Here is a 27,034-nt window from a genome sequence, read left to right as displayed (position 1 = left end):
ATGGCATCAGGCAGGAGGATGGACGGGCTTCACGTTTGGTGTCTGGCTTTGCTGGCTTCTTTCCTCTTGATCCCTCTTACTGATGGCTCGCCCATGTAAGTAAAGCAAGCACAGAAAAGAGACATTTTCTGTGATTCATGTCATGGTTTGCATTTAATCGTGGGATGAGAGAGACATGATGGTCTGTGGTTTGATGTTGGCTCAGAGATTAATGGAATGCATGAACTGATGCTGTCAAAGTCTTAGAAGGTGATGTTATAATTTCGTAGCAATTGCATATCTTCCATCTATCCATCTTCTACATTGTTTCATCCGATGGGGGGTCATGACCCCTGGAGCCAATCCCAGCTACCTATGAATGAAGGCAAAAACACCTGAACAGGTCACCAACCCATCAGATACTTCTTAAACAAAAGCCTGCTCTACAAAAGTTACTGATAAGGTTAATGACTAAAAAATGTTCAGTTAAGTTCTGCCCAGGTTGGTTCAGACAGACTGAGGATTGACAGGCCAGTCTGCACTTTTTTTTTTTTTTTTTCAAACATGAACCAAGGTACCATTTCCAGTAAGGTGGCGTACATGTTGATTTTTACTTCCCGGAGCCTTTTATCGCGTCAGCCACAATAAACAAACGTCCGAAAAATGTTGAAATGTTGTATTGACTCAGTGCTGGAACTGAGTCTGGGCCATCAATGGTTCACTTATTATCTGGGTGAAGTCTGTGCTGAAGTGGGAATGATTCCAGGCAAACTGAAACTGTGCAAATGAAGAAATCCAAAGGATTAACTGACTAAAACAGTTTTATTCATGACTGTGATGGTATGTCAGATAAGACTTTCATTGTGCTGAATTTAGACAAGAGGAAAGGCATGCACAAAACAGAGGAAATGTGTAGTTCATAAAGAAGGAAATGTAATAAATGTATTCAATCAGTAATTAAATCAGTTGAGCCTAGAAATGACTGTGTTGCAATTGGCGTTATATAAATAAAGCTGAACTGAATTGAACCGAATTATTTAACCAGTCAAACAGATGATACTGCCAAATTCCTGACCGTCAACAGTGAGAGTGGCTCTCATTATGCGTTAATAAAAGTGACTGCTGCTCCAGGTGTGTCCACTGGGGGCACTGCTTTATTTTTTGCGTGCTTTAATCTGTGTTTAGCCTAAAATGCCAACATGGATCATAATTCTTCGTCGCAAACTTCAGTTCATTACACAATAGACACACCAGTTTCCTTCCTTTGGCCAAAATTTTCCTCTTCGTGGACATTTTGGAGTCATGAAATTGACATGTATTGTGGGAAATGTAGTTTCATGGTTTGTGATACGAAAAACATTTCTTTTCGGACAGGCATATTAACCTCTAGTGGGACACATTAAATAATGTGACTGGCCGGATTTGGCCGACATGCCTTGAGTTTGAAACATGTTATTTCATGCGTCACTGAAAAATACACAAATGCATTGAAAGTGTCACAGAAGTGGCCAAACTGTAAAGACAAAATCCTGTGACAGACACAAAGCGATCACCGGAGGATGAAGCTGACAGTATTTCATCTCTGCAGGAAGGTGATGTCTGCTCCCAGCCTACTGCGAATCGGAACAGCAGAAAACATCTTTGTGGAGTGCCAAGACTGCACCAATGATCCTGATTTCGCGGTTGAAATCAGAGTCTCAAACTTTCCCACCAAATCCAAGACGTTGGCGTCCACGTCAGTGATTCTCACCAGTGCAAACAAATTTCAAAACTTTGCAGAAATCAAGGTAAAGGCTCAAATATAACACAAAACAGTTGTAGATACAGTACATTTGCAATGTTGGGTTTTAAAAAAGGAAGAATAATCACTGTTTTTTTATTTATGGTGTGACATTTCTTGTAATTCCTGTTTACTATTAATAGCACACTTTTTTTGGAACTGAATGTCATTTAACGGTGTGTAAAATGTAATGTAGACCAATTGAAATCCATCCATCCATCCATCTTCGAAGACACTTAATCCTGTGCAGGGTCTCAGGGTGCTGGGGCCAATCCCAGCTAACTATGGGTGAGGACAGGAGGACACACCCTGGACATGTCACCAGTCCATCACAGGACAAACACACAGACAAACACACACACTCACATTCACGCTGAGGGAAAATTTAGGGTCACTGAACCTCACACGCATGTTTTTTTTTTGGACTGTGGGAGGAAACCCATGTATACAGAGGGAGGAAACACAAACTACATAGAAAGGCTTAATCAGTAACTGACGACATTTTCTCTGTGAGGCGAGACGACTAACCATTCCCCCATCGTGCTGCCTGAAACAGAAATCATACAATTATTTTGTAAATGTGAATTAAAATCTCATCAGAGAGTTTCGTGCTTCACTTCGAGTGTGAGATCTGCTCATTGTAGACGGCTCCGGTTCAGTTGGTAGAAATGGGAAGTTGCTGGTGCAATGACCCATATGTCCATATTTCAAAGTGTTGTAGAGAAAAACACCGAAACCCAGATGTCTCCCACTGGATGGACTGAGTGACTCCATTGTTGTGAGTGTAATTAGCAATGCAAAGAGCTTTGGAGAATGATGAAGCTGTGGATGGAAGTGAATTCTTTTCAGCATCTGGTGTCTTTTTCCAGGTATGATATTGAAGTCGTTAGCTTTAATCAGTGCAGCGTAGAGTTGGATCTTGTGCCTCAGCCAGACGAAAGTCGATGCTCTCCATTCTCCAAAGCTAACTGAATGACTTTCTTTATCCTGCTTACATTACTCTTATGCCTTTTGCCTTTAGATCCCAGCTGAATTTTTCAAGCGAGATACTGACCAGAAGCAATACGTTTATCTACAAGCTCAGTTTCCTGATGTGACACTCGAGAAGATTGTCTTAGTGTCCCTCCAGTCTGGATACATCTTCATCCAGACGGATAAGACACTTTACACACCCAGCAGCAAAGGTAGGGTCGCACAAAAATGCTTATATTAATCTCAGTGTCCATTAATTTCAGTCTACAGTGGCATACAGGTTTGTGTTGAGAATAATGCATTAGAGTAATGCATGTGCAGCTTGCTTGTCAAGTCTTTATTACCAAGCAATTCATGGAGTTTTGAGGGGTTTCAGCAGGCCCATAATTCATTTTTATGTTAAACTGATTTCAGCAGCAATGACACAAAATGGTAATCTGTTACTACCTATACAGTATGTTGAGTTATTTTGGCTCTCTCTCTCAGTTCATTTCAGGATATTTGGAGTCTCTCCACGCATGGAGCCTGTAGAGAGGGATGCTGTTACCCGAACTGATGCTTCCATTTCCATTGAGTTTGTGGTATTGTATTTTATCTTTAACGAGCACATCTACAAGTTTGTTTGTTTGTTTTTTTTTAATGGATTGAATGACAGACTCAGTTCATCACAGGTGCAATCTGATCTCAAACTCACAAATTGAACAATTAGTCAAAAGTAGTATTTTAAATAATTACTGGGCTTTAAGGAAAACTGTTTTATTAAAAACCTGTTTTTGTGCCATTCCCCTTTGTAGACCCCTGAAGGCATCATTTTACCACATGAGCCAGTTTCTCTGAAGTCAGGAATCTTTTCTGGACATTTCCAACTCGCTGAAATTGTCAGGTAAACATTTTTTTCTTAACATTTTACATATTTTTCTTACTTTTTATAATTATATCCTCGGTGTTTGTCAAATAATTGACTGATAAATGTATTCCTATGATACTGTTCAGGTTACTGTTCATTACAAAAAAAAAAAAAAAGAAATGCAAAAAATAAGTTCCGCGCAGGCAGCCAGGTGGAGTTTGAACTCATTTATTTCTAGGAATAGAACACAGGAACCCCAGAATGCTGAGCTGAGCTGACATGCAGGCGAGGACCCAGAAGCACGCAAACAGACCCACAAGGAGCTGACAAGACACACCAGGGGAGCAGGACTTAAATAGAGGGCAGGGCAGGTGCAACACATTAGGGTGGTAACGAGGCAGGAGCAGACAGAAACAAGTGGGGCAGGGCCAGCACAAGGGACAAACAAAACCAAAACCAGCCCTGAGCGCCCCCCCCCCCCCCCCCCCCCCCACACACACACACACACACACACACACACACACACACACACACACACACATGGCCACAGGGTCACAGGGTGTGACAAATTGCAAAACAGTGAAAACAAAAAGGAAAATTTTGAAAGCTGCAGTAATGAAAAACCAAATGAGGAAAGTCTTTCCCGCTGATATGGTCCATGTTCGGTGTAAGTGGCAGTATGATGTTGTTATGTCAGGTGTTGAATCTTGGATCATAATTGGCAGCCAAACCATTTCTAGAGTCTCCAGAGTGCAATTCAACAGACCCTTTCAGGAGAAACTGTTGCATGGTTGGTTTCATGCAGTAATATCTCACTAAAAGGGAGAAAAGCCTTGAGCAAGCCTTGAGCGACGCGTAACAATATGATTTCTGGAAAAGACTTTGCTGTTAATCCTTCACAGTTTTGTTTTGTCATATTCTGTATTTTGTTGTAAAACACATTTTTCATTTTATGGTAATCTGAGCCAACAGTCTTCCCAATATTCTGATAGACTAATATCAGGTTTAAGAAAGAGTGATTGGAGAAAGTGGTTCAGAATAGTTGCGCCTTGTAACCAACCACATAATGAACCAAACAACTGACATTAAAGCACTAATAAACTGTTCTGCTTTGGTGGATAAACATGAAACGGGCTTTTTTAGCAAACAGAAGTGAATACACTTGATTACCACTGCTGATTAACGGACTCAAAATGTTTCAAAATGAACTTGAGATATCTAGTAACGAAACAACAAATGACCACAAAATGTCTGCCTGTGTGTATGTTGATATTTTTTAGCTTCGGACTGTGGAAAGTGGTGGCGAGGTTTCAAAGCACCCCACAGACAAACTTCTTTGCAGAGTTTGAGGTCAAAGACTATGGTAAGTTGGAGTAAAGTCCAGCTTATCTGTGAAGCTGTTTTTACAGTGTACATGACTGGGTGAATGCATATTAACATTATATGCATGCTCGGATTCCTGTATGAAAATATATAAGTTGCAATAAATATGTTATGCATATTTTTTCATCTGTTATGTTAGGTTTGGTACGAATATGAAACAGCTGAAACAAGCAAGCTTTCAGGGATATTTTAAATAGTAACACTAATGGCTGAAAGATTAGGATCAAACACTATTTTTTCTTTTTCTGGCACAATTCCTGTTTGTGTGTACAGTGGTATTACTGAATGTATATACTGTATATTGCAATGAAGATTTTCCATGAAATGTGTTATATTTGTGTATATATGTCAGTAAATAGATTCAAAAAATTGTTTTTTGTGTCAACTTACACATTTTATCACCTGATTAAGACATTTCCTTCATGTGTGACATTTTTCAGTGTTGCCCAGTTTTGAGGTGAAACTGATGCAAGAAACCCCATTTTTCTACGTAGACAGTGAAGAGCTCACAGTCAACATCAAAGCTACGTATGTTTCTGTTTTGAGGAATCAGAAACCGTCCCTGATTGGTAGATTGGTGACGCTTGTTAAAAACTTTAGGGAGTTTCTTCCTGGTGATTTGTACAGGTGATTTTTGCTTTGTATGTTTTGGCTTGGTTCCTGGCCCCCCCTCTCTCTCTATCTATTTAAGCCCACCAAAGAAAAACAGGCAACCTTTCACTTGATCTTTGTAGATATCTTTTTGGTGAACAAGTGGACGGGTCGGCCTTCGGGGTGTTTGGGGTTATACATGAAGGTCAAAAGAGGAGTTTTCCAGGCTCTCTTCAGAAAGTGTCGGTACAGACTCCATCTCATATCCCATCACTTCATTACTCACTTCTTTATCCATCTATTTCTAAAAGCAATATAATCCAGTTATTTTTTTCATTTTGATGCATCTCTGTGTGTTGTCACATTAGGTTGAGGCTGGACATGGGGCAGTCACCCTGAAGCGGGAGCACATAACACAGACCTTTGAAAACATCCACGACCTGGTGGGAAGCTCCATTTTTGTAGCTGTTAATGTCATGACAGACAGTGGTAAGACAGAAATTTAGCCTGCATGCTCTAGCACTTCAAGGAGGTGGTTGCATCTTTTCCTCCTCTCCTATCTTCTCTCTCCCTGTCTTGTTTCCCCTGCTTGCAGTCTTGTCCTTCATCCCTCTTGGAGGTTCCACTCTACTTGATCTTTGAAAACTGCACATTCATAATGGAATTGATCAATGGGCCTTTCAGTGCAATTGACAAGTTTATTTCAAGGAGGAGCAGAGATGCAGGGGAACCTGCCTGCCCAGACAGGAGTTTGGCTACATGGCCAACATGTGGGGGAAGTAGGGGTCCATGTGCCTGGTGCCCTTTCCCATTGAAGATGTGGAAGACGCCCACATATTCAGATTTGTGATGATGGGTGTGATATTGATCATATTATATACCGGACCCTCCTTCTGGATATTGAAGACTGCAGTCAATAACGTTGCTCAACAGCTGGCAGTCTTGATCAACAAGTGAACCAATTCCATGCAGCACCACCTTCTGGTGGTGTTACATTCATAACTTTCATTCATCCCTACTGACCGCCATAAGGCAGTGCTCAAAGCAGGGAATGAATAACTTCAGCTTAGTCACAAGGAATTTGGTTTGTTGCGAGACTATCTGCTCAGCATGGGAATCATTCCTGAGTTAGCCAGAAGGGGGCAACCAGGGCATGTGGCTCTTCTGAAGAATTCTCTGGGGTGTCTATTAGATCAGAGGAACCGGCAAAAAGGAGTAATGAAGGCCGTCTGGCCAAGGGTGCGTGAGCGCGTCTCAGTCCAGAGGCTGGTTGTTCCCTCAGGGATAAGCAAGTGGACAGTGGGTTGGTTCACCTGAGGTGATCCTCATCCTGCCGAAAAGATCCCAAATCGTGTGTCCCATCTCCAAGTGGAATGGGTTTTGAATGGGTTCCAATGTGACTGTTTGAAACCAACATCATCACCCCCTGCTGGAATTTCCCCAGAAATACAGATTTTCTTCAATTCAGCATTGGTTTCATTTTTCACCAGCGGAGGTTGGCGCTTGTGTTCAGGAGGGGGAACAACCGTACAGTGGCTTCCCCTTATTTCCTGCTCTCTTGCTAGAGGCACACCGGGAACAGGGGGCACAACCACCACCTTCACTGGTTATGGGCCAAGCTGGTACTAACAGTGTAACTCAATAGGCAAGATCGGTGCCAATAAGCTGGGTGAAAGGCGGATCATGGCCTTCATCCATGACGGCTATAGATCAACAGTGGTTGTGTTGCTACAGGTCACCAGCACCAACAACCCAGGGAAAAGACACAACGCTGCCTCCCCCGGTCACAGTGCCCCAAGCTGATCCTGACAGTGTCACTCAGCAGACAGGATCTGTGTCAAAATCTGGAGGAAAGGGGCGGCAATGTGGCATTCACCAACAACGGCTAAAGCTCATGCCAACTGTACAGTCAACAGTCGTGGTCAGTCCCCTCAAGAGGGGGAAAGCACAACGGGGTCGTCACAACCAAACTGTCGGGCTCAGTACCAATAAGCTGGGAGGAAAGAGTGCAAATGGCACCTCCACTGGCAGCAGCTAAAGCTAACAGCCAAACTAGGTACCAGTAAGTCGGGAGGACAGCGCGCCAGCAGTAGCCAAGCTAACAACCACTGTGTGGTTAACGGCCACGGTCGGGCCCAATGAGCCGGAGGAAATAGTACAAGGTGGCCTTACAAGCAATGGCTAAGCTAACACAAGCCATGTTGCTAAACAACCAGGATCATTCTGATAAGCTGAGCTAGGGGTGTACGAACGGCGCTTCCACTGCACCGGCTAAGCTATCACCAGCCACATCGTTAACAGCTGCAGCCGGCACGTCAATAAGCCAGGGAAAGGAAGGTGTGGATGCGGCCTCCCGACAAGGATATATCTGACTCACAAGTCGTACCGTACACTAGTAAGCCCCAGTGCCCAAAAAAGATGCCACTTTCTTCCAGTGTAATAAAATTTCATTGTGGTTTGTCCATGTCCTTCTTGAATTTCTCGATGAAAATCATTTTTGATTGAATCAGATGTAAAGTCTTGTATGTACTGGTGCAGGGAAAGAAATGGCAGAGGCACAACTGAAAGGCATCCAGATCGTCACTTCACCGTACACCATCCTCTTCAAAAAAACACCCAGTTATTTCAAACCGGGCCTGTCCTTTGACATCACGGTAATGCGCATCACACACATTTGCATCCATCATAAGTAAAAGTAAGTGGTTTGTATTCTAAGTCAGAGAAAACATGAGTTGGATGTTTTTTGTTTTGTTTTGTTTTGGGGTTTTTTTTGTTTGTTTTTTTTTTTTAGCTTGAAGTCGTGAATCCTGACGGCTCCCCAGCACAAGGTGTTCTTCTGATGACTGCGGACGACGTGCAGGGCACCACTACAGATCGCGGCATGGCGAGGCTTTCTGTCAACACTGTGGACAAACCTGAACCGATGACAATCACAGTCAGTCATGAGATGAGAAACTCCATTTTTCCACAAGACAGAAACAAACTTTGAAAGAATATTTTGTAGTTATTCTACTTCTTGTAAACTAATGAAGAAGAAAACTCCTCATTTTAAACTATTTCGTTTCTTTGTTTCAATCTATCCATCATCAAGATGTGATCTCTATGCTACATTTGAGATGTAAAGATATTTTTAAAATGCAGCAGTTCCTAAAATTGTGTAGTGTTTAACGGAGATAAAACAAAAACATTTTAAAAAACACTGCAAAAAGAGAAAGGAGAATGGCTCTGAATACTCTGGAACTCAGTGCATCTGCTTCCTGTGCTTTTTTTTTTGTAGGTAAAGACCAATGATTCTCGTATTTCACCCGAAAGGCAAGCTCAAGCCAGCATGACTGTTCACCCATACATTTCTCAAAGTAACAGCTACATTCACATAGGTACAAACGGGAATGGCATCTGATAAGAAGCAATGTAAAATCATACTTGAGTCTGTTTTCAAGTATTGCTGATTGTACTTCTCTGTAGGTGTGGATACAATGCAAGTAGCATTGGGAGACAACCTGAAATTAAACCTGAACCTCAAAAAACAAGACCAGGAGGAAAATGATTTGACGTACCTGGTGAGAAAAGCATTGCACCTGTTCATGCTTCAAATATACATTTATCCACCATTTGGACGAGGTATGCATGTGCATGACTGTTGATGTGTTTACATCTATGTCCTCAGATCCTGAACAAGGGTCAGCTGGTGAAATTTGGCCGTTTCAGGTTGAAAGGTCAGACGATGGTGTCCTTGATGGTTCCCATTACCAAAGAAATGCTGCCATCATTCCGTATTGTTGCCTACTATCATCCCACTGATAAAGAAGTAGTGTCAGACTCTGTTTGGGTGGATGTAAAAGATTCCTGCATCGGATCGGTGAGATACAAAACACTGATTCTGCAGGATTTGGCAAGGGCAACACAACAGATGTGTGTAGTAAAACTTCTTTGTTTTCTGTATGATTCAGCTGAAGCTGGAAGCCATAAGACCATCTCCATATTATATGCCTCGCAAACTATTTAGCCTGAAGATCACAGGAGATCCAGAGGCCACTGTAGGGCTGGTGGCGGTTGACAAAGGAGTCTACCTCTTGAACGACAAGCACCGCCTCTCTCAGAAAAAGGTAGTCCCCTCTTCTCTTTATTCAAAAAAAAATCTTTTAAAATGGCATAAATCCAGTACAGTTGTGTTTTACTTATAGTTCCATTTACAGCATACCTATCTGGAGTGTTGACAGATTTGAAACGTAGTTGAGGCAGAAAAGGCATTCAATGTTAAAACTATTCAACAACTTGCTGTGGAACTGCCTATAACTTTCTTTATAAAACACCATTCGGACAGAAGGTAATTCAATGTGCTTTACAAAGAAATAAAAGAAATACATTAAAACTTTACGCTGTAATGTAAACAAGGCCTTAATAAATCAAAAGTTTTAAAACTGCCCATATTTTTTTCAGGTTTGTGTTGACAATTTTTCATTTTAATGTCTGACAGCTCTCTGAAATGAAATCGTAGAACAAATGAAGAATTTGAGCAAAAAAAAAAAAAAAGTCATGATTTCTTGAGCAAAAATCCCACAGAAGAGGTCATGTTGGCCAAACGTCATGTCAGAAATATTCCCCTCTGTGGTTTTGTCTGCCTTCACATGCAGCAATATCTGTGTGTTTGTTGCTTCCACCCTCCAGGTGTGGGACATTGTTGAGCACTACGACACAGGCTGCACACCCGGTGGAGGGAAAGACAGCATGGGTGTGTTCTACGATGCTGGGCTGCTCTTTCAGTCCAACATGGCCTTTGGGACTCCTTACAGACAAGGTGAAAACCCTTTATTCTTTATATAACTTAATCTCTTCTTGAACATTGTTACGGCCAGCTCGTGAAGGAGATAGGGAAAGACAGTAACATTAAGGCTCAATCCCATTTCTCTTTCTAGCCCTCCCCCTTAGCCCTCCTCCTTGCCGCTACCCCATTTGTAACAGAGTGCTAAGGGGTAGGGCCAAAAGTAAACCCCTCCGATTTGGGACACCCCTTCGATAATCGCGTACGTCATCAGTAGTCACCACTGCCGATGACGTAGGCAGGTGCGACAATTGTTTTGCCGAAGAAGAATGTTTTTCTTACATTTTAAAACTTTACTCATTGAGAAAATACTTACATTTATGAACTTCTTTCGTCTTGCAAGGCTTTCTGGGAAATCTGTCATCCAGTGTCGGCCGGTGGCGAGGGGTGGCGGTGGGACAAAAAGTAAGAACAAACGGGAACAAAAAGAGTCTCTATACTAGAGTTATCAACCCAAAAACATAAGGCCAAAATGGCAACTAAAAATAGAGATAATATAACAAAGGATTCCTGAAACCCAAAGCCAAAAACACAGAACCAAAAGCCAAAAACAGATAACAGAAACGAGTGCCTCGCTAACCAACGACAGTAACCACTACCAACTATCTCCAAGAGGCACGTGAGCATGGCCGGTTGCAGCCAGAAGAATACGGCGACGGCCGTAACAAACATAAAAATACCCCCGCTGAATGTACACCTTTCCAGGTTATCATTCAGTGTCACAAACAAGAAGAACTACATGTGTAAACAATGCTACAGTACATTCTCATTGCTGATGATTTGACATTGTGTCAATAGTTTCTTCTGCACAGCAACATCACACCAACTAAAACTGTTTTTGTTCTGCTAAGTTTATAGAGAAAAAAGACGGAAAAAAGATATTTTGTCAGCCCTCAATGGGGCAAGTGACCATGTTAAGTAGATTTTAGGTTCCTTCTTGCAAATGAATGATGGTACTTTATCAAGAATCTCAGGATAAACTGTTTAACTAAATATTGTGACCAGGAAAGCCTGTGTGTAATTTCTAGAGTTTCAGAAAATGAGCTTGAAGCACAACAAACTCTCTTTATAACATAAAACCACTAGATGATAGATGAGGAAGTCTGCCTGTCGTTGATCTAATAGGGAAAGTTTATTGATCGTTTCACCTCAGTAATACTTGTTGGCCACTGCTCAACCTGTGTTTTACTTCCAGAACCGAACTGTGCTGCCCCGAGCAGGAGGAAACGAGAAACGGTCATGAATGTGACAACCACCTTGTGTAAGAGCCACAAATCTGAACTGACACACACACACTCATCTCAACACTGTATTTTTGAGGAGTCAGCTGAAGTGTTTTTTACGATTCCTGCAAATATCAATCTGTCTACAGTTACTTCTACCTCAGAAATATCTCCACTCTCAAGGCTTTATGGGAGAAGCACAAAATTTATTTAAGCTGGAAAGGTTTGGTGAACATTTTATGTACCCCCCCCCCCAAAAAAAAAAAACAAAAAAACAAAACAAAACAAAAACTGAATATCCTCAGCTCACACACAAATTGACGGTCTTGAGTTAACTTTCTGTTTTAGTAGCTGTGCCCCTTCTCTTGTGCGTCACTGTTTCTTGAACAACCTTTTCCTTCCCCAGTGAGTCTGTATGAGGACGAGCTGCAGCGGGACTGCTGTTTGGATGGCATGAGGGACACTCCGGTTTCCTACAGCTGCGAGAGGCGCAGCGAGTACATCGTGGACGGGAGGGCTTGTGTCATCGCCTTCCTGCACTGCTGCATGGAGATGGAAAAGCATCACGCGGTGCAGAAGGAGACAGAGCTCCGACTGGCTCGCAGTAAGAAACCAGAACAATTTCCACACGTGTACTCAGACCGTCACATTTCCAGGCAAAGAGGAGGAGCAACTCTTATAAATGAAAGGTTAAACTTTTCTACTGGTATTTCAATTGCAAACCCAGTAGGCTGATTTATTATCGCCACATCATCTATCCAAAACATTAAGTTATGCATTGCTATGTCCATCCATCCATCCATCCATTTTCTACCGCTTATCCGGGGCCGGGTCGCGGGGGCAGCAGTCTCAGCAGGGATGCCCAGACTTCCCTGTCCCCAGACACTTCCTCCAGCTCCTCTGGGAGGATCCCGAGGCGTTCCCAGGCCAGCCGAGAGACATAGTCTCTCCAGCGTGTCCTGGGTCTTCCCCGGGGTCTCCTCCCAGTGGGACATGCCCGGAACACCTCCCTAGGGAGGCGTCCAGGAGGCATCCTAAACAGATGTCCGAGCCACCTCAGCTGGTTCCTCTCGATGTGGAGGAGTAGCGGCTCTACTCCGAGCTCCTCCCTGGTGACTGAGCTCCTCACCCTATCTCTAAGGGAGCGCCCAGCCACCCTACGGAGGAAGCTCATTTCGGCCGCTTGTATCCGGGATCTTGTCCTTTCGGTCATGACCCAAAGCTCATGACCATAGGTGAGGGTGGGAACGTAGATTGACCGGTAAATCGAGAGCTTCGCCTTTCGGCTCAGCTCCTTCTTCACCACGATGGACCAATACAACGACCGCATCACTGCAGCCGCTGCACCGATCCGCCTGTCAATCTCACGCTCCATCCGTCCCCCACTCGTGAACAAGACCCCAAGATACTTGAACTCCTCCACTTGGGCTAGGGTCTCTCCACCAACCTGGAGGGGGCAAGCCACCTTCCTCCGGTCGAGGACCATGGCCTCGGATTTGGAGGTGCTAATCCTCATCCCTGCCGCTTCACACTCGGCTGCGAACCGCCCCAGTGCATGCTGTAGGTCCGGGTTCGATGAAGCCAACAGGACAACATCATCTGCAAAAAGCAGAGATGAAATCCTGTGGTTCCCGAACCGGAACCCCTCCGGCCCCTGGCTGCACCTAGAAATTCTGTCCATGAAGATTATGAACAGAACCGGTGACAAAGGGCAGCCCTGCCGGAGTCCAACATGCACCGGGAACAGGTCCGACTTACTGCCGGCAATGCGGACCAGACTCCTACTCCGGTCATACAAAGACCGGACGGCCCTTAACAAGGGGCCCCGGACTCCGTATTCCCGGAGCACCCCCCACAGGACACCACGAGGGACACGGTCGAATGCCTTCTCCAAATCCACAAAACACATGTGGACTGGTTGGGCAAACTCCCACGAACCCTCGAGCACCCTATGGAGGGTATAGAGCTGGTCCACTGTTCCACGGCCAGGACGAAAACCGCATTGTTCCTCCTGGATCCGAGGTTCGACTATCGGTCGGATCCTCCTCTCCAGTACCCTGGAATAGACTTTCCCGGGGAGGCTGAGGAGTGTAATCCCCCTATAGTTGGAGCACACCCTCCGGTCCCCCTTTTTAAACAGGGGGACCACCACCCCGGTCTGCCAATCCAGAGGCACCGTCCCCGACAGCCACGCGATGTTGCAGAGACGTGTCAACCAAGACAGTCCCTGCACATCCAGAGACTTAAGGTACTCAGGCCGAATCTCGTCCACCCCGGTGCCTTGCCACCGAGGAGCTTGCCAACCACCTCAGTGACTTCAGCTTGGGTGATGGACGAGTCCACCTCTGAGACCTCAGCCTCTGCTTCCTCCACGGAAGACGTGGCGACGGGATTGAGGAGGTCCTCGAAGTATTCCTTCCACCGTCCAACAATATCCCCAGTTGAGGTCAGCAGCTCCCCACCTCCACTGTAAACAGTGTTGGCGGAGACCTGCTTTCCCCTCCTGAGGCGCCGGACGGTTTGCCAGAATTTCTTCGAGGCCGACCGATAGTCCTCCTCCATGGCCTCCCCGAACTCCTCCCAGACCCGAGTTTTTGCCTCCACAACTGCTCGGGCTGCAGTTCGCTTGGCCTGCCGGTACCCGTCAGCTGCTTCGGGAGTCCCATGAGCCAGCAAGGCTCGATAGGACTCCTTCTTCAGCTTGACGGCAGCCCTTACTTCCGGTGTCCACCACCGGGTTCGGGGGTTGCCGCCACGACAGGCACCGGAGACCTTACGACCACAGCTCCGAGCAGCTGCTTCGACAATGGAGGTGGAGAACATGGTCCACTCGGACTCAATGTCCCCAGCCTCCCTCGGGACATGAGAGAAGCTCTCCCGGAGGTGGGAGTTGAAAGCCATGCTGACAGAGGGTTCCGCCAGACGTTCCCAGCAGACCCTCACAACACGTTTGGGTCTGCCAAGTCTGTCCGGTTTCCTCCTCCGCCAGCGAATCCAACTCACCACCAGGTGGTGATCGGTCGACAGCTCTGCCCCTCTCTTCACCCGAGTGTCCAAAACACGCGGCCGGAGGTCAGATGACACGACAACAAAGTCGATCATCGACCTCCGACCTAGGGTGTCCTGGTGCCAAGTGCACTTATGGACACCCCTGTGCTCGAACATGGTGTTCGTTATGGACAAACTGTGACTAGCACAGAAGTCCAATAACAGAACACCACTCGGGTTCAGATCGGGGAGGCCGTGCGATCCAATCACCCCCTTCCAGGTCTCACTGTCGCTGCCCACGTGGGCGTTGAAGTCCCCCAGTAGAACAATGGAGTCCCCAGTCGGAGCACTGTCCAGCACCCCTCCCAGGGACTCCAAGAAGGCCGGGTACTCTGCACTGCTGTTCGGCCCGTAAGCCGAGACAACAGTGAGGCACCTATCCCCGACCCGAAGGCGCAGGGATGCAACCCTCTCGTTCACTGGGGTGAACTCCAACACATGGCGGCTGAGCTGTGGGGCTACAAGCAAACCCACACCAGCCCGCCGCCTCTCACTGCGGGCAACGCCAGAGAAGTGGAGAGTCCAGCCCTTCTCGAGAGGTTGGGTTCCAGAGCCCAGGCTATGTGTGGAGGTGAGCCCGACTATATCTAGCCGGTACCTCTCAACCTCCCTCACAAGCTCGGGCTCCTTCCCCGCCAACGAGGTGACATTCCATGTCCCTAGAGCCAGTCTCTGTGTCCGGGGATCGGGTCGCCGGGCACCCTGCCGTCGGCTGCCACCCAATCCACACTGCACCCGGCCCCTACGGTTCCCTCGGTGGGTGGTGAGCCCACCGGAGGTCAGGCCCACGTCGTCCCTTCGGGCTGAGCCCGGCCGGGCCCCGTGGGCAAAGACCCGGCCACCAGGCGCTCGCTTACGAGCCCCAACCCCAGGCCTGGCTCCAGGGTGGGGCCCCGGCTGCGCCGTACCGGGCGACGTAACGACCTTTGTTCTTTTTCTTCTCATAGGGGGTTTTGAACTGCTCTCAGTCTGGCCCGTCACCCAGGACCTGTTTGCCATGGGAGACCCTACTAGGGGGCATAAAGCCCCCCGGCAACATAGCTCCTGGGATCATGCGGGCTCTCAAACTCCCCCACCACGTTAAGGTGGCAGTTCTAGGGGGAGGCATTGCTATGTATGTAGACCAAATGTTGATGAGCCCTCCTTTTTTTCACTCCCTCTTATTCTCACTGGATGATCACTCAGGTCACTCGTTGATTATAGGAGGGAATTTCAACATGGTGTGTGACCCAGGAATGGACAGGCTCAGTACCACAGGAAGCCGATGAGTTTGGCAATCCTCAGAAACTGTGAAACAATACATGAAGGATTTTGGTCTTTGTGATGCCTGGCGCTCTCACCACCCGACTGCAAGACAATACACATTCTTCTCTTCAGTTCACCATTCCTACTTGAGACTAGATTATTTCTTAACTCGCAGCACACGGATGAATGAGATCTCAGAAATTAAAATCCATCCTGTTACCATCAGCGATTATGCACCAGTATCATTTAGTCTGAGAAAAAGAAGAATAAACCAACTAGAAACTGGAAATTTAATACAATATTACTTAAAGATCCTGAGTTCATCTATCTTAAAAGACAATAGTCTATATATTTCGAAAATAAATTTGACAGACACCCCAGCATTTGTTCTTTGGGAGACAGGAAAAGTTCACATTTCCATCCAATTGCCGTCCGGTTTCATTAATAAATGCTGATCTCAAAATCATCAGTAAAGCTCTGGCCAGGAGAATAGAAAAGATAACCCCTCTTACAATACAGCCTGAACAAACAGGGTTTATTAAAAGTGGATATTCTTCCACTAGCCTGTGTAGATTAGTTAACATATTCTGCAATACATAATCTAGAATCCACAAGCATTTCTTTAGATGCAGATAAAGCATTGAATTGAGAATTTCTGATTTGTAACATTAACCAGTTGTGGGTTTGGGCCATCTTTCATAGATTGGATAAAAATCTTATGTAACAACCCAGCTGCATGTGTTAGTGGCCTCCAGCCTAGGGGTGGCTGGGCCAGTAGCGTTGCTGCCTCACAATCATCTGTGGAGCAGTAAGAAAGGGCATGATTATACGTGGGTGACTGTTATAAGCGCCATTTTTATTCTGCCACTTCTGTGACAAAAACACATTTAAACAAGTTCGAATTCAAATCCATCAAAATCAAAACACATTCAGTAACATAAGCATCCTGTTTACAACGAACTGGCTTCAACTTCAGAACTCATCTTACAAAAATGAAACAGTAATGACAATATCTCGTCAGTGCAAAAAATCCCAAGGCAGCTGTCCTCATGCACTACAGTATTACAAAAATAACACAAAACTACTTTCCATTTACAACCAACTCATAAAAAACAACAGGCAGAACAGGTGCTTTTACATTCTCTGAAGTTCTGTTACAGTTAGTCTGTATGCAGTTGAGCTCACAGCTCTGATTGACCATCCAAATATTCCCACACATTGCCACATCGTGATCACTTTAAGCTAACAGCTAACTCCCTGTTAGTCTTTATGTGGATGATGTATTACTTTTCCTGCAGAACTCTCAAACCTCTAGAGATAGAGCATGTGTTTGGAAAAAATCCATAGACATGCCAACAGTTAGCACAACAGCCATGGAACCTGCTGGAACAAATTAAACATTTCACACTCCTCAGTGCAAAATACAGAGTCTAATTATTTCAAGACTAACAGGTAAATATTTTTCCCACTCATAAAAACATGGAACATGAAGAACGGAAAACTTTGGATGAATTTGTGATTTGCGTTTGAGCCTCTCGAGCTTCCACAGGTACTTGCAATGTGTTTTGTCAGAATTTTTTATTACTGTCCGTGTTTGTATTTGTTTTGTTGTGTCCCACAGGACATGACAGGTGAATGGTGCAAGAATGTGAGGGTGTTTGAGTTAAGGTTGATGATTGGTGGTGTGATGTGGGGAAGAGGTGGGTTGGAGGGGAAGGGGAGGGTGGAGATTGGGGGGTGTGGGAGTTGGGTTGGGGGAGGGAAGGGGGATGGGAGGGATTTGGGGGGTTTTGACAGCCTTATTCTCAAGGTACACAGCAGGAGCACTGGGGGGCTGCTGGCCTAGGGGTGGGTAGCTGCCCGTGGGGGCCGGTTCTCCTGGGTATGGTCATAGCCCTCTGCCTGAGTTGGGGGGGGGGGGGGGGGGGGGGTTGGCTCTTGGGCTCGTTGGCCCTGGACCATCAGCTCTGCCTGTCCTGGACGTGCTCTTTTTTTGTTTGCTTTGTCTGTTCACTTGTTTGTTTTCTTGGCATTTTGTCTCTCTTCCTGTCCCCCCTGTCAGGGTCAATCATATCATGTACCAGTGTTCAAAATTAAAGGGGCACAGCGCAGTTTTAAATATTAAATTATCAATTATTCACACCCACACATATTTTCACCTTTGCCTGATGGGCAGCAAGAGCTATTTTTGCAAGATCGCAGTCGCTTCTATTTTCCTGTGCAGCGCACTAAAGGCACAGAAATATGAGTGATTCGGGTACGAATCGCTCTGAGGTTGACGTAATGCACGCTCACGCTGGCCTGCCATCCTTAAGTTTCATTTTGTCCGCCATTACTCTGCCAGATGCTTAGCAACAACAACTGAGCAGTACTGAGGATGGAGCTTCCAGAAAGTAAGAAAAGACCGGCTTCTAGCACTGCCACAGCTCCAGCACAGACCCCACCAGGCAAAACAAACTTACATTTTACTCGAGCGCTGCTAAAAGAGCGAGGAAGGAGTTCCCCTCTTCCGTGCTCGTACGTGGGCACAAGCCACAGACACGAGCTTTTCACGAAGCTACAGTTACGCCTAAGGCCTGCAGGGGTCGGTGTTTTGCATAAAACGAGCAAACTGCGCTGTGCTCCTTTAATAACATTGTAGTATTAAACTTCAGTAAGGATGAGTTCATCCTCCCAGCTATGAAATGAGCTTTGTTATAGATGATTTGATGACCTTTATCCCAGTGGAACAGCCACTTTTAATGATTGTGTTGAAACTTCAGGCGAGGAAGATGACAGCAGCTTCATGGACACCAGTGAAATCGTTTCTCGCACCCATTTCCCCGAAAGTTGGCTGTGGACCGACATCGAACTGCCTGCGTGCACACAGCAGAAATGGTGAGTCCACAGAAAACAGCACAACATTTAGAGGTGACCTTTCATGTAACATTTGTTTATTTTTGTCTTAGTGACACAACGTCATTGAGAAAAGATATTCCTTTGCAAGACTCAATCACCACCTGGAATTTTATTGGTATCAGTTTGTCAAAGACTCATGGTGAGGATAATGGATCCTAACTTTTTAAAAACAATCTGTACCTTATAAACCGCTCTTGGTTTCTACCAATCTTTTCCCTATTTTTTCCGTAGTACATTTATTGCATTCTGTCTGTCCTTCCCCCATTCTGTTTCTTTCTGTTTCTGAAGGAATCTGTGTCGCCGATCCACTGGAAATAGTCGTTCGAAAGGACTTCTTCATAGATCTCATTTTGCCGTATTCTGCTGTCAGAGGAGAGCAACTGGAAATTCAGGCAGTTCTCCACAACTATGATCCTAATCCTATCACCGTGAGTCTGGCCAAACACCACTACACCATGTTTTTCATGACCTATCCACTGAGCTGTCCAGGATGGAATGCCAAATGATCATTTTCTGTTGTCAAGGTGCGCGTGGAGCTTATTGAGGAGCAGCATGTTTGCAGTGCAGCCTCTAGACGTGGAAAGTTTCAGCAGGTTGTCAGAGTCGGGGCTCAAAACACACATTCTGTGCCCTTCATCATAATCCCAACACGGGATGGAGAATATCGCGTTGAGGTCAAAGCTGCTGTTCAAGACACATCAGTCAGCGATGGTGTCATGAAGATGCTGCGTGTCGTGGTGAGTTCATCCGTCTGTCATTCCAAGTCCCAGATAATCCCTCCAGTTCATTCGGAGCTCATATTTGTCCCCTTTTCTTTTCCCAGCCTGAAGGCCGACTGATAAAATCTTCTCAGGTTATAACTTTAGACCCATCTAATAAAGGTGAAGGTGAGTTTTCAGGTTTTCAACGTATTTATGTCTTTATTTATAATCCTTAAAAAAAAAAATCCACAAAAAATCACAGTACAGCTCCTGAATGACAAAAATGGAGACACTGCTGACAACATGTGACCCTCCTGAAACCAGTCATACCTAAACTTTCCCCCTCTCTGCATTTCAGATGGTAAACAAGTGGAAATCATCAACAGTAGAATTCCACGGACAGAGTTTGTTCCGAATTCACCGACCAGCACACAAATTGCTGTAACAGGTGAGTTAAGTAAAGAAACAAATCATTCTCACATTGTTGTAAACAATAAAATGTTGAATGCTTTATCTTCATATCAAACACAAGAAATTATCAATCAGATTGATGCTTTCGCACACGACTTGTTGCGGCTTGAAAATGAAGCAGATCTATGAATCGTAATGTTTTTGACTCGAAGAATAATGATTTCTGTAACCAGTGTTGTGAATGAGCCTTATGACCCCCTTTTTGTTTTGCAGTAAAGACAGTGAATGTCGAGTATATATGTGATCTTAGTTTACCTCAAGTCTCTGTGCAGTGATTTGATATATTGACATAACTGAACACTAGAGACAGTAGAGTGAATATGTAAAAGTGTTGTGCCTTACTATTATTTAAATGCTTCTAGTAGTTCGTACAAGTTTGGTCACATCTATCTACATCATCGTATTAGTATTTCTTTCACAGTTCTCAAATATTTACTGTTTTCATTTTGTTTGGAAATGTACTTGTGTGAATGATAACTGGCTTTGACCATTTCCACTCATTTCATGTCAGAGTCATTACAATCCCTCAGTGTGTTTGCTTTTATTTACAGTATTCATTGTTCATAGTGAACAATGATCACACTGGGTGTGCGAATGTTTGCAGGAAGACAGAATCCCAACATGCTGAAGAACACGATCAGTGGGGAGTCAATGGACGCTCTGATCTACCAGCCCTCAGGCTGTGGCGAGGAGAACATGATCCATATGACTCTGCCTGTCATTGCAACCACATATTTGGATAAAACTAACCAGTGGGAGGCTGTGGGGATAGGCAGACGTGATGAAACCCTCCAGCACATCGGCACAGGTGGGTCAGAATTGCTCCTTTTAGTGCATCCAGTCGATCAGACTGCCTGTTTGACTCCTGAAAGTGAGTCTGGCCTTTGTAGCCTTTATGTGCAAAGTTGGAATCTTCTTCCTGTGTGTGCACTGGTTTCCTATCAATGATAATCAACCCAAGCAAGTTTTGGACTGTTGTTAACAAGGTTTCCTTTTTAAAATGTTATTCAGGTTACCAGAGCCAACTAGCCTATCGTAAAAGGGATGGATCTTTTGCGATGTATCAAAATCAACAAGGCAGCACCTGGTGAGACTTGTAGAAGAGCACAGATCCATGTGAATTTTAGCACTTCATTGGACACAGATTCTGATTACATGGTTGGTGATTCAATGTCATTCAGTTCAATTCAACTTTATTTATTTGGCACCAAATACAACACAGTCAGCTGGTGCACTTTTACCAAGGAAAACCCAGCAATTCTACATGAACAAGTACAGGACACAGACGAAAAGGAGAACTCCTGTTAAACAGGAGGAAACCTGCAGAACCAGACTCAAGTGGAGATATGAACTCTAAATCCTGACTGAAAAGGCTCAATTGGATAGTCTGTACACAAATGGTTACATTGCTTTTTAGGGAACTTCACATATTCGCCTGTAAGTTGTCAACGGTGGGATTTTTAAAAAGAGGATTATTAACTGAACCCTGAAAGGTCTACGGTACAGCCTGTTACTAAAGAAAACTTCATCTGATCCATTATTGTTAAACCTATTAGGGGCAAAATGTCTTTGAACAGTTTAGTCGAGACTGGTTCTAACAGACATGAGGTTGGTTTATTGAAACCACAGTTGAGGAGAACTCAGGTGGAAGCTGAACATCTGGAAATCAAGTTCTTCTGATAAATCTGAAGAAGATTTTGCCATTATTGAAGTTTGAAGTCAAAGAATTGTGAGGTTTTAGAGAGCAGTGACTTTTTGTCAGCCTTGGCTGTAGATCTGAAGTGAAATCTTGACACTAAGCTGCTTCATCATCTCCTCTCCTCTTTCAGGCTGACAGCCTACGTCGTCAAGGTGTTTTCCATGGCCCATAACCTCGTGGCGGTGCAAAGCCAAGTGATCTGTGACGGTGTCAAGTTTCTCATTGCCAATGCACAGCAACCTGATGGCTTGTTCAGAGAAGTTGGAAGACTATCTCACAGAGAAATGACAGTATGTGCACCTAACCTAATCCAGAATAAATCCATTGGTTTTCATCCCTTTCTAATCTGCTGTGAATGGACACAAGAGTTCAGATTGATGGCATTCATAGCGACAGTGTTTCTGAACATGTGTGCGCAGGGGGACGTGTTCGGCACAGACTCAGACGCCTCCATGACGGCCTTCTGCCTCATTGCCATGCAGGAGTCACGAACCATATGTGCTGCTGCAGTTCCCGTGAGAGCCTTTTGGTTTTGCTTTGCCTCTTTTATTTCTGAATGAATTCACTCCAATGCTCAGGTTATCTATGATCTTACTTTTCAATGACTTCTTGTGACATCGGTTTGTGTTTTCTTTGCAGTCTCTGCAGGGCAGCGTGGACAAAGCCATGGCGTACCTGGAGAAGCGTCTTCCGAGTCTAATCAACCCTTATGCGATTGCCATGACTTCGTACGCTCTGGCCACTGAGAACAGGTTGAACAGGGAGATGCTGTTCATGTTTGCCTCCCCAGGTGCCGTCACACAACATCAATGAGCGTAAAGGTTGAAATGAAAGTGTGAAAATTAGTATTGAACTAATAGATCAGATTTCATCTTATGGCATGTGGTGCGGGATGTAGTGTGTGTGTGTGTATGTGTGTGTGTGTGCATAATTTATGTTTTGGATGTTCCACTGGCTGTAAATGCCTGAAACTGCTGTTGTGCTGTAAACGGCTTTCTCCAGATTTATCCCACTGGCCTGTACCTGGGGGTCGTTTCTACACAATGGAAGCCACTGCGTATGCACTTCTTGCTCTGGTGAAGGTGAAGGTGAGCTCCATCACAGAGAACAGTGTAGCACAATAACATGAAATCATTCACGATTAACCTGTCCAGGTGTAGCTTCCCCCACTAGGATGAATTACAAAGTTATATCAAAGCTTATTAAATATTTTGTTTGATGAAAACAGGCTTTTGGAGAAGCCCGGCCTGTCGTCAGATGGCTGAACCTACAGCGTCGAGAGAACGGAGGCTTTGGATCGACTCAGGTGAAGCAGGACTCATATCCATGCTTCAGTTTGTTTTTACGGCTCTTTTTGGACTTTGTCAAGCTGTTGTTTTTCTTTCCAGGCCACCATAATGGTTTACCAAGCTGTGGGGGAGTACTGGACCAGCAAAAAAGAGGAGGATTACTTTTTGAACGTAGACGTTTTGCTTGCTGGCCGGTCGAAGCCGGACAAGTACAGCTTCAGCTGGGAAAACCCCTTTATGACAAGAACATCTAAAGTAACCACAGACTCTCATTCACATGCTTGAACTCACAAAAACTCATCTGAGTGTTTTCCGTCAACTCTGTTTGAGGGCATATTTTTCTCACCACAGATCAATGATATAAATCAGGATGTGAAAGTGAGCGCCACCGGCCCTGGAGAGGCAAAGCTAACTGTAAGTGAAACAAATATTTTTCATCTGTTTTTGTCCATGAAAGCCTGTTTTTCTGTATATGTGGGCATCAATAGAAACCTCAAGCCAGTTTTTGTGTGCAGCATTAAAAGAAGCCCTGTCTTCCTTTAACAGGTAATGTCGCTGTATTATGCTCTTTCTAAAGAAAAGGAGTCAAACTGTCAGAAGTTCAACTTGTCCGTTCAGCTCATGCCAGGTAATTTGGTCTATTTAATGTTTAAGTTCTTTTGAGTATTTTAATTACAATTTAAAAGTCCTTTGAGTGTGGATTTTTATATTTTCGTTTCATCCTTTTTATTTGTAATTTGTCAGAGACGATGGGTGATGACGAAAAGATTTACAAGCTGAAAATAGAAGTTTTGTAAGTAAAATGAAGAAAAAATGTTCTTTTCTGTTCATTTGTTGTCACCACTGAAGCCTCGTCTCTGTTTTCCAGTTGAAAACACACACCTATACCTATATTGTGATGGTGATTCACTGCTGTGAGGCTGAAATGTCCTCTGTGAATGAAACCTGCTTTTTGAGATTGTGATCTTTTATCATATTAACTGTGAATTACAAAATAGTTTGTTATATCAAAGTTTTCTTTAAACAAAATCTGACCTGTAGCATTGCCAAATCTGTTGAAACAGACATTCAGCTAATGCTACAACCATTTACTGTAACTGAAAGTTGGACCACATGTAAATCTATTACCTTTTTACCTATTTAAATGAAATCAAGATGAACAATTAAAGACTAGTCTTTAAAAAAAACCCACACGTTTATTTTGAATTATCTTCCTTAACTTGACTCTGACTCACTCCCATGTCCAGAGTCTTCTCTGTTCTCACGTTATCGTTGTCCAGTTTAGTTAGAACCCATATAACTTCATGAGTTTTGAATAATCGTTTAGGTTTCTGTTAAAAATCCGTTTTTCCTCAGCAGATTGAAGAAGTCAGTTTCCAAATAGTTGACACAGCTTTATTTAAAAAAAACAATGTTCTCACAGACATAAGGAGCAGCGGCGCGATGCCTCCATGTCAGTCTTGGAAGTTGGCATGCCAACCGGCTTCACTGCAAACACTAAAGACCTGGACTTGGTAAGATCAGCACTCCTGAAATGTTATGATGCCTGTACTCACAAATAGACCCATCAGGGATGTGTGTATGTCTCTGTGTAGTTATCCAAAGGACGTGCACGCACTATTGGGAGATACCGTGTGAACAGCGCGGAGTCGGACAGGGGCTCAGTCATGATTTACCTGGGAAAGGTACCGCCACACTGTTCCATATGGCTCCGTTTTACACGTTTTCAAGTGGAAACGGAAAATGTTGATTGTGTTTTAGGTGTTCATTTATACTGCAACCGAGCTCGGAGCCACTGAAAATGCAGATTTTTGAAAAACGGCCATAGTAGATAGTTCTTCGGCACATGGACAACAACAACATGCCTCCAGAACAGAGCAGTCCAACCCTGTTGTCTGGTCAGACAGAGAAATGTCTCTGTTACAGTAATGTCTGTCTGATTTTATTATAAAACAACCAACAGCACCCATTGGTGGCCCCACTTCAAAACTACATCATTTTCCATTGTTTGCATGTAAACGGACATTGATTTCAATTCTTCATCCTGCAAACACAGAACTTTTCTGAAACGAAAATGTTTGAACGATGCATTTTCACTTGAAACGAGACGTCATGTAAGTGGAGCCCCTGATTGTTTCTCATTTTCCTTTGTTCCCCTCACGTTCGCTTCAGGTTTCCCACTCACAGCCAGATGAAATCACTTTCAGGATCCATCAAACGCTGAAGGTGGGCATCTTACAACCAGCCGCAGTGTCGGTCTATGAATTCAACAGCGATAACTACAGACCTGGTGAGTGTCGCACGTCTCTAGAAATGTTTATTTGCGAAGCCTAGCTGTGAAATTTCAATAATTACATTTTGCTACCACCGCTGTACACAACAGAGGGGTCAAAGGACATTGTCACATTGAATCAAATGTACTATAATTCTAAAAGCAGCTGAAAACATCTGGCTCTCCACTGCAGAAACACATTGTGTGAGATTTTACCATCCCGAGAGGAGAAGCGGAGAACTACTGCGTCTCTGCAGAAATGACGAATGCACCTGTGCGGAAGGTAAATAACAGGAAACACACTTCAGGCAAAATCAATGTTTGTTCACGCTACGCTGAGAGTCCATTTCCTGCTTCCATCCTGCTAAATAATCATGTTAAAGCAGGACGGATAGATGGAAAACGTGTATAATTAACTGAATTTCTATTTCATCTCTACAGAGAACTGTAGCAAACAGAAGACGGGTAAAATCAACAATGATGTCCGCACAGCTAAAATCTGTGAGACAGAGGTGAACAGCAGGACAGATTTTGGTAAATACCGTCTGCTATGTTTTTGTGCATCTATTGAACAAATGAACCAAGTAAAAGGAGCCGAACAGCTGACTGCCTTCACATGATTTGTTCTCAGTGTACAAAGTGAGGCTGGAGGAGTTCTCCGATGGTTTGTCCACAGACATTTATACAATGCAGGTGCTGGAAGCCATCAAAGAAGGTGGGTCCATTTTCATTAAAGATTAGGTTGTGGAAGTTTGCTTTCTATCTATGGTTTGTTTTCTTTTTTTTTTTTCGAAACTCCAATGTGTCAAATACACTCTCCTGGTCTTCTGTAATAATTTGGTACATTTGATTGAATTTCGAGAAACAAAAGAAATCTGGTGAAAAGCTAGAAGCTTCTGAATTTAACCTTTGTAGAAACTGTGTTCTTTATGTTGCCTTTTCCCATCTTTTTTTTCCTTCCCATGTGTGCTCCTGAAATAAGTGAAACCCTTAAAAACTTCTCAAATCCAAACTATTCACATATATCTATATATTTACACATGTATGCTTTCTCGTCACCTTCACGTTTGCAGGAAGTTATGATATAGGTCCTCAGGGAAAACGGCGTGTATTTTTAGGTTATCAGCACTGCAGACGAGCTTTAAACCTGCAGCTGAACAACACTTACCTCCTCATGGGGACACCCCAAGACATCTACAAGGATGACCAGAACAACGTGTAAGTTGTTGCTCATTGTCTGTGACTATACTGTCACACTTTAGACATGTTAACACGTTTTCCTTTTCCTGCCTCAAATCCTTAAATTAGATATCAATATGTGCTCGGTGAGAGGACCTGGATCGAGTACTGGCCGACAGAAGAAGAGTGCCAGACTGAAGAATATGAGTCCATCTGTGATGGCATGGATGAAATGACCCAGGAATACAATGTCAATGGATGTCGAAGTTAGTGAAACAAATTTTGTGAGAACATAATCGACAGAGATCAACTCTCTTCAACAGCTTTTTTTCTGCTTTCCAATGAAAAACTTGTCATTGTCTTTAGATACAGTGTGGAAAATTAGTATTTGATGCATTGCCAACTTTGCAAGTTTTCCCACTTGCAAGATATGAAGAGGTCAGGAAATTTTTATGGTCGTACACTTCAAAAAGTGAGCTCACAGATGAAGTGTTTCTGACAGAGGCAGACAGTATATATGTCAATGCTGTAACTAAAGCTTTCTATTTCATCAAATAAAATAAGCTTCAGATTCATTGCATCTCATTTCTTTACAGCATAAACGTGGGATTCATCAAATTTTACAGACAAAACCC

General features: G+C 44.1%; 1 protein-coding gene across 1 annotated transcript; it reads left to right on the top strand.

Moving 5' to 3' along the window:
* LOC115389831 (complement C3-like) lies at positions 1–26,670 on the top strand. The gene is made up of 43 exons (XM_030093401.1): positions 1–95; positions 1,568–1,766; positions 2,781–2,943; positions 3,218–3,312; positions 3,526–3,614; positions 4,859–4,941; positions 5,402–5,489; positions 5,696–5,798; positions 5,921–6,041; positions 8,091–8,206; positions 8,344–8,487; positions 8,830–8,929; positions 9,018–9,112; positions 9,220–9,411; positions 9,503–9,658; positions 10,221–10,350; positions 11,570–11,635; positions 12,004–12,201; positions 18,653–18,767; positions 18,839–18,927; positions 19,077–19,216; positions 19,313–19,525; positions 19,612–19,675; positions 19,848–19,937; positions 20,565–20,768; positions 20,972–21,047; positions 21,790–21,949; positions 22,079–22,174; positions 22,299–22,449; positions 22,662–22,747; positions 22,888–22,965; positions 23,048–23,203; positions 23,300–23,362; positions 23,495–23,576; positions 23,693–23,741; positions 24,372–24,462; positions 24,544–24,633; positions 25,121–25,238; positions 25,414–25,503; positions 25,662–25,754; positions 25,852–25,935; positions 26,294–26,438; positions 26,529–26,670. Exons 1-43 carry the CDS (start codon positions 1–3, stop codon positions 26,668–26,670), a joined length of 4,998 nt encoding a protein of 1,665 aa, XP_029949261.1.
* Positions 26,671–27,034: the final 364 nt, after the last annotated feature.

This window comes from Salarias fasciatus, chromosome 6 (genome assembly GCF_902148845.1).
Source record: "Salarias fasciatus chromosome 6, fSalaFa1.1, whole genome shotgun sequence".
NCBI classification, from domain to species: Eukaryota; Metazoa; Chordata; class Actinopteri; order Blenniiformes; family Blenniidae; genus Salarias; species Salarias fasciatus.
Note: the sequence above shows the minus strand (reverse complement) of the source record. Positions and strands in the feature narration are given on the sequence as shown.

Bases quoted from the DNA above. Each gene is read 5' to 3' on its own strand.
- LOC115389831 (XM_030093401.1), top strand. From the start codon at position 1: ATGGCATCAGGCAGGAGGATGGACGGGCTTCACGTTTGGTGTCTGGCT. The intron at 6,042-8,090 runs GTAAGACAGAAA...GTACTGGTGCAG, and splicing joins TAATGTCATGACAGACAGTG to GGAAAGAAATGGCAGAGGCA. The intron at 24,634-25,120 runs GTACCGCCACAC...CGTTCGCTTCAG, and splicing joins TCATGATTTACCTGGGAAAG to GTTTCCCACTCACAGCCAGA.